Raw genomic sequence first — 3,379 nt, 5'->3', positions numbered from 1 at the left:
AATGGTGGCCGATTAGGAAAAGGGGAGATGCAACGAGACCTGGGTGTCATGGTACACCAGTCATTGAAAGTAGGCAAAGTGTTCAAGAAGGAACTGCAGATGCTGGAAGATCGAAGGTACACAAAATTGCTGGAGAAACTCAGTGGGTGCAGCAGCATCTATGGAGCGAAGGAAATAGGCGACGTTTCGGGCCGAAACCCTTCTTCAGTCTGAAGAAGGGTTTCGGCCCGAAACGTCGCCTATTTCCTTCGCTCCATAGATGCTGCTGCACCCGCTGAGTTTCTCCAGCATTTTTGTGTACCATTGAAAGTAGGCATGCAGGTGCAACAGGCAGTGAAGAAAGTGAATAGTATGTTAGCATTCATAGCAAAAGGATTTGTGTGTCGGAGCAGGGAGGTTCTACTGCAGTTGTACAGGCCTTGGTGAGACCACACCTGGAGTATTGCGTACAGTTTTGGTCTCCTAATCTGAGGAAAGACATTCTTGCCATAGAGGGAGTACAGAGAAGGTTCACCAGACTGATTCCTGGGATGTCAGGACTTTCATATGAAGAAAGACTGGATAGATTCAGCTTGTACTCGCTAGAATTTAGAAGATTGAGGGGAGAACTTATAGAAACTTACAAAATACTTAAGGGTTGGGACAGGTTAGATGCAGGAAGATTGTTCCTGATATTGGGGAAGTCCAGAACAAGGGGTCACAGTTTAAGGATAAGGGGGAAGTCTTTTAGGACCAAGATGAGAAAAAAAGAATTCACACAGAGAGTGGTGAATCTGTGGAATTCTCTTCCACAGAAAATAGTTGAGGCCAGTTCATTGGCTATATTTAAGAGGGAGTTAGATTGTGGCTAAAGGGATCACGGGGTATGGAGAGAAGGGAGGTACAGGATATGGAGTTGGATGATCAGCCATGATCATATTGAATGGCGTTGCAGGCTCGAAGGGCCGAATGGCCTACTCCTGCACCCATTTTCTATGTTTCTTTATAACGGTTTCCTCCGCCATAAACGCACTCAATATGTGCTAGTAATGTCCTGTTTGCCAGATTGTTGACCCTCTGTGTTGCCCTCCTGCAGGGTTTAGGAGCTGTAGCTGTGGACGGAGAGACGGGGACGTGAGCGGCCATTGAGGGTTCTAGGGTGTCGGTGAGCCCCCCCATCTGCTCGGTGTGCGGCTGAGCTTCGATGGAGGACCACATGACGGGGCACAACAAGGAGAAGTGTTATGAGTGCGACGTGTGTGGCAAGGCCTGGCGGTGCACGAGCCAGCTGGAGATCCACCGGCGGGTGCACATAGGGGTAAGCCCTTTTGACTGCTCGGAAAGCGGCAAGAGCTTCACCCGCTGCGACAGTCCGCTGCAGCACAACCGCGCGCACTCCAGCGAGGGGCCCTTCACCTGCTCCGACTGCGGCAAGAGCTTCACCAGCTCCAGACTCCTGCAGCGGCACAACCGCAGGCACTCCGGCGAGAAGCTCTATTGCTGCTCCACTTGCGACATGAGCTTTGTCCAGTTGTCGGGGCTACGGCAGCACCGGCGGGTGCACAGCAGTGAGCGGCCCTTCACCTGCTCCGACTGCGGCAAAGGCTTCAGGTCGTCGTCAGAGCTGAAGCAGCACAGGCGCCTGCACACCGGGGAGCGCCCGTACAGCTGCGCCCAGTGCGGCAAGGGCTTCACCAGCTTCACCAAGCTGTTGTCCCACCAGCTCACCCACACCAGTGAGCGCCCCTACACCTGCGCCCAGTGCGGCAAGAGCTTCACCAGCTCCACCAGGCTGCTGTCCCACCAGCGCAACCACACCGGCGAGCGTCCCTACACCTGCGCCCTGTGTGGCAAGAGCTTCACCCACTCCGGCACTCTGACTGAGCACCAGCGCACCCACACTGGCGAGAGCCCCTTCATCTGTACCCAGTGTGGCAAGAGCTTCACCCGCTCTGACAGCCTGCTGTCCCACCAGCGTACCCACACCGGCGAGCGCCCCTTCACCTGCACCCAGTGCGGCAAGGGCTTCATCCGGTCCCATAACCTGCTGTCCCACCAGCGCACCCACACCGGCGAGCGCCCCTTCACCTGCACCCAGTGCGGCAAGGGCTTCACCCGCTCCGGCAACCTGCTGGTGCACCAGCGTACCCACACCGGCGAGCGCCCCTACACCTGCGCCCAGTGCGGCAAGGGCTTCACCTCCTCCAGCAACCTGCAAGTGCACCAGCGCACCCACACCGGCGAGCGCCCCTACACCTGCACCCAATGCGGCAAGGGCTTCACCCAGTCCAGTCACCTGCTGACCCACCAGCGCACCCATACCAGCGAGCACCCCTACACCTGCATCCAGTGCGGCAAGGGCTTCACCCGCCCTGGCACCCTGCTGCAGCACCAGCGCACCCACACCGGCGAGCGTCCCTACACCTGCACCCAGTGTGGCAAGACCTTTTCCCAGTCCGGCACCCTGCTGGTGCACCAGCGCACACACACCGGCGACCGTCCCTACACCTGCACCCAGTGCGGCAAGGGCTTCACCCGCTCCACTAGCCTGCTGGTGCACCAGCGCACCCACACCGGCGAGCGCCCCAACACCTGCACCCTGCAGCGAGGGAGGGCTCAAAATTAGCGGTTGCCCGGGTGCCACTGACCACTCAGGAGAATAGGAACGTGACGTTTTGTGTCGGCGGTGACGGCTGTATTGCGTGGGATACTAGGTGCGGGGTGAGAAGTGTCGGAGCGAATGACGGGCCCAGAACAGCGGCAGCAGCGGCCATGACAGCGGCTCGAGGCCGGGAGGAGCGAGGGAGGGGGATGCCTCGCCGTGCGGGAGGGTTTGTTTTGAAAGCACGATTAGCGGATTTGCAAGCAGAGGCCATTATCAGGGCGGGGGGGGGCGGGAGGAGGTGGAGATGGAGCCGCTGTCATGGCCGCTGTTGCCGCTGTTCTGGGCCCGTCATTCGCTCCGACACTTCTGAAGGCAGCTGTCACCAAAGATGCCCGTCCTCTTGGAACTGCACCGCTCCGCCCCCCACCTTGCTCCTTGGCTGGCGGAAGGGAGTCCACATGGCTCTCGGGTTCCCCCTTCACCTGAGCGCTCTGATTGGCAAGGCCTTTGACCCCTCCTCCGCCCCTGCTGTCAACAATGCCCATCCCCCTAGATAGGCCTCGTCTCTCCCCTCAAAATGTTCTCTCTCATGGTAACGTTTCTGGGTTCTCCTCCATCTTCTGTCGACCTGAAATCACCCATTCCTTCTCTCCTCCTAGGCTCTCTCTCTCTCTCTCTCTCTCTCTCTCTCCATCTCTCTCTCTCTCTCTCTCTCCCTCCTCTCCCTCTCTCTCTCCCTCTCTCTCTCTATCACGCTCATGCCTTTCTCTCTCTTTCTCACTCTCTCCCTCTCTC

General features: G+C 58.1%; 1 protein-coding gene across 1 annotated transcript; it reads left to right on the top strand.

Annotated features, from left to right (window-relative positions):
• The first annotated feature begins 403 nt into the window (after positions 1-403).
• On the top strand, positions 404-2,699 carry LOC129715079 (zinc finger protein 229-like). The gene has a single exon (XM_055664933.1). It carries the CDS (start codon positions 1,184-1,186, stop codon positions 2,603-2,605), a length of 1,422 nt encoding a protein of 473 aa, XP_055520908.1. The 5' UTR covers positions 404-1,183; the 3' UTR covers positions 2,606-2,699.
• The last annotated feature ends 680 nt before the right edge of the window (positions 2,700-3,379 follow it).

The sequence above is a fragment of the Leucoraja erinacea genome, chromosome 50 (assembly GCF_028641065.1).
Source record: "Leucoraja erinacea ecotype New England chromosome 50, Leri_hhj_1, whole genome shotgun sequence".
Lineage (NCBI taxonomy): Eukaryota > Metazoa > Chordata > Chondrichthyes > Rajiformes > Rajidae > Leucoraja > Leucoraja erinaceus.
The sequence above is the reverse complement of the archived record's forward strand: the minus strand, read 5'-3'. Positions and strand labels throughout refer to the sequence as shown.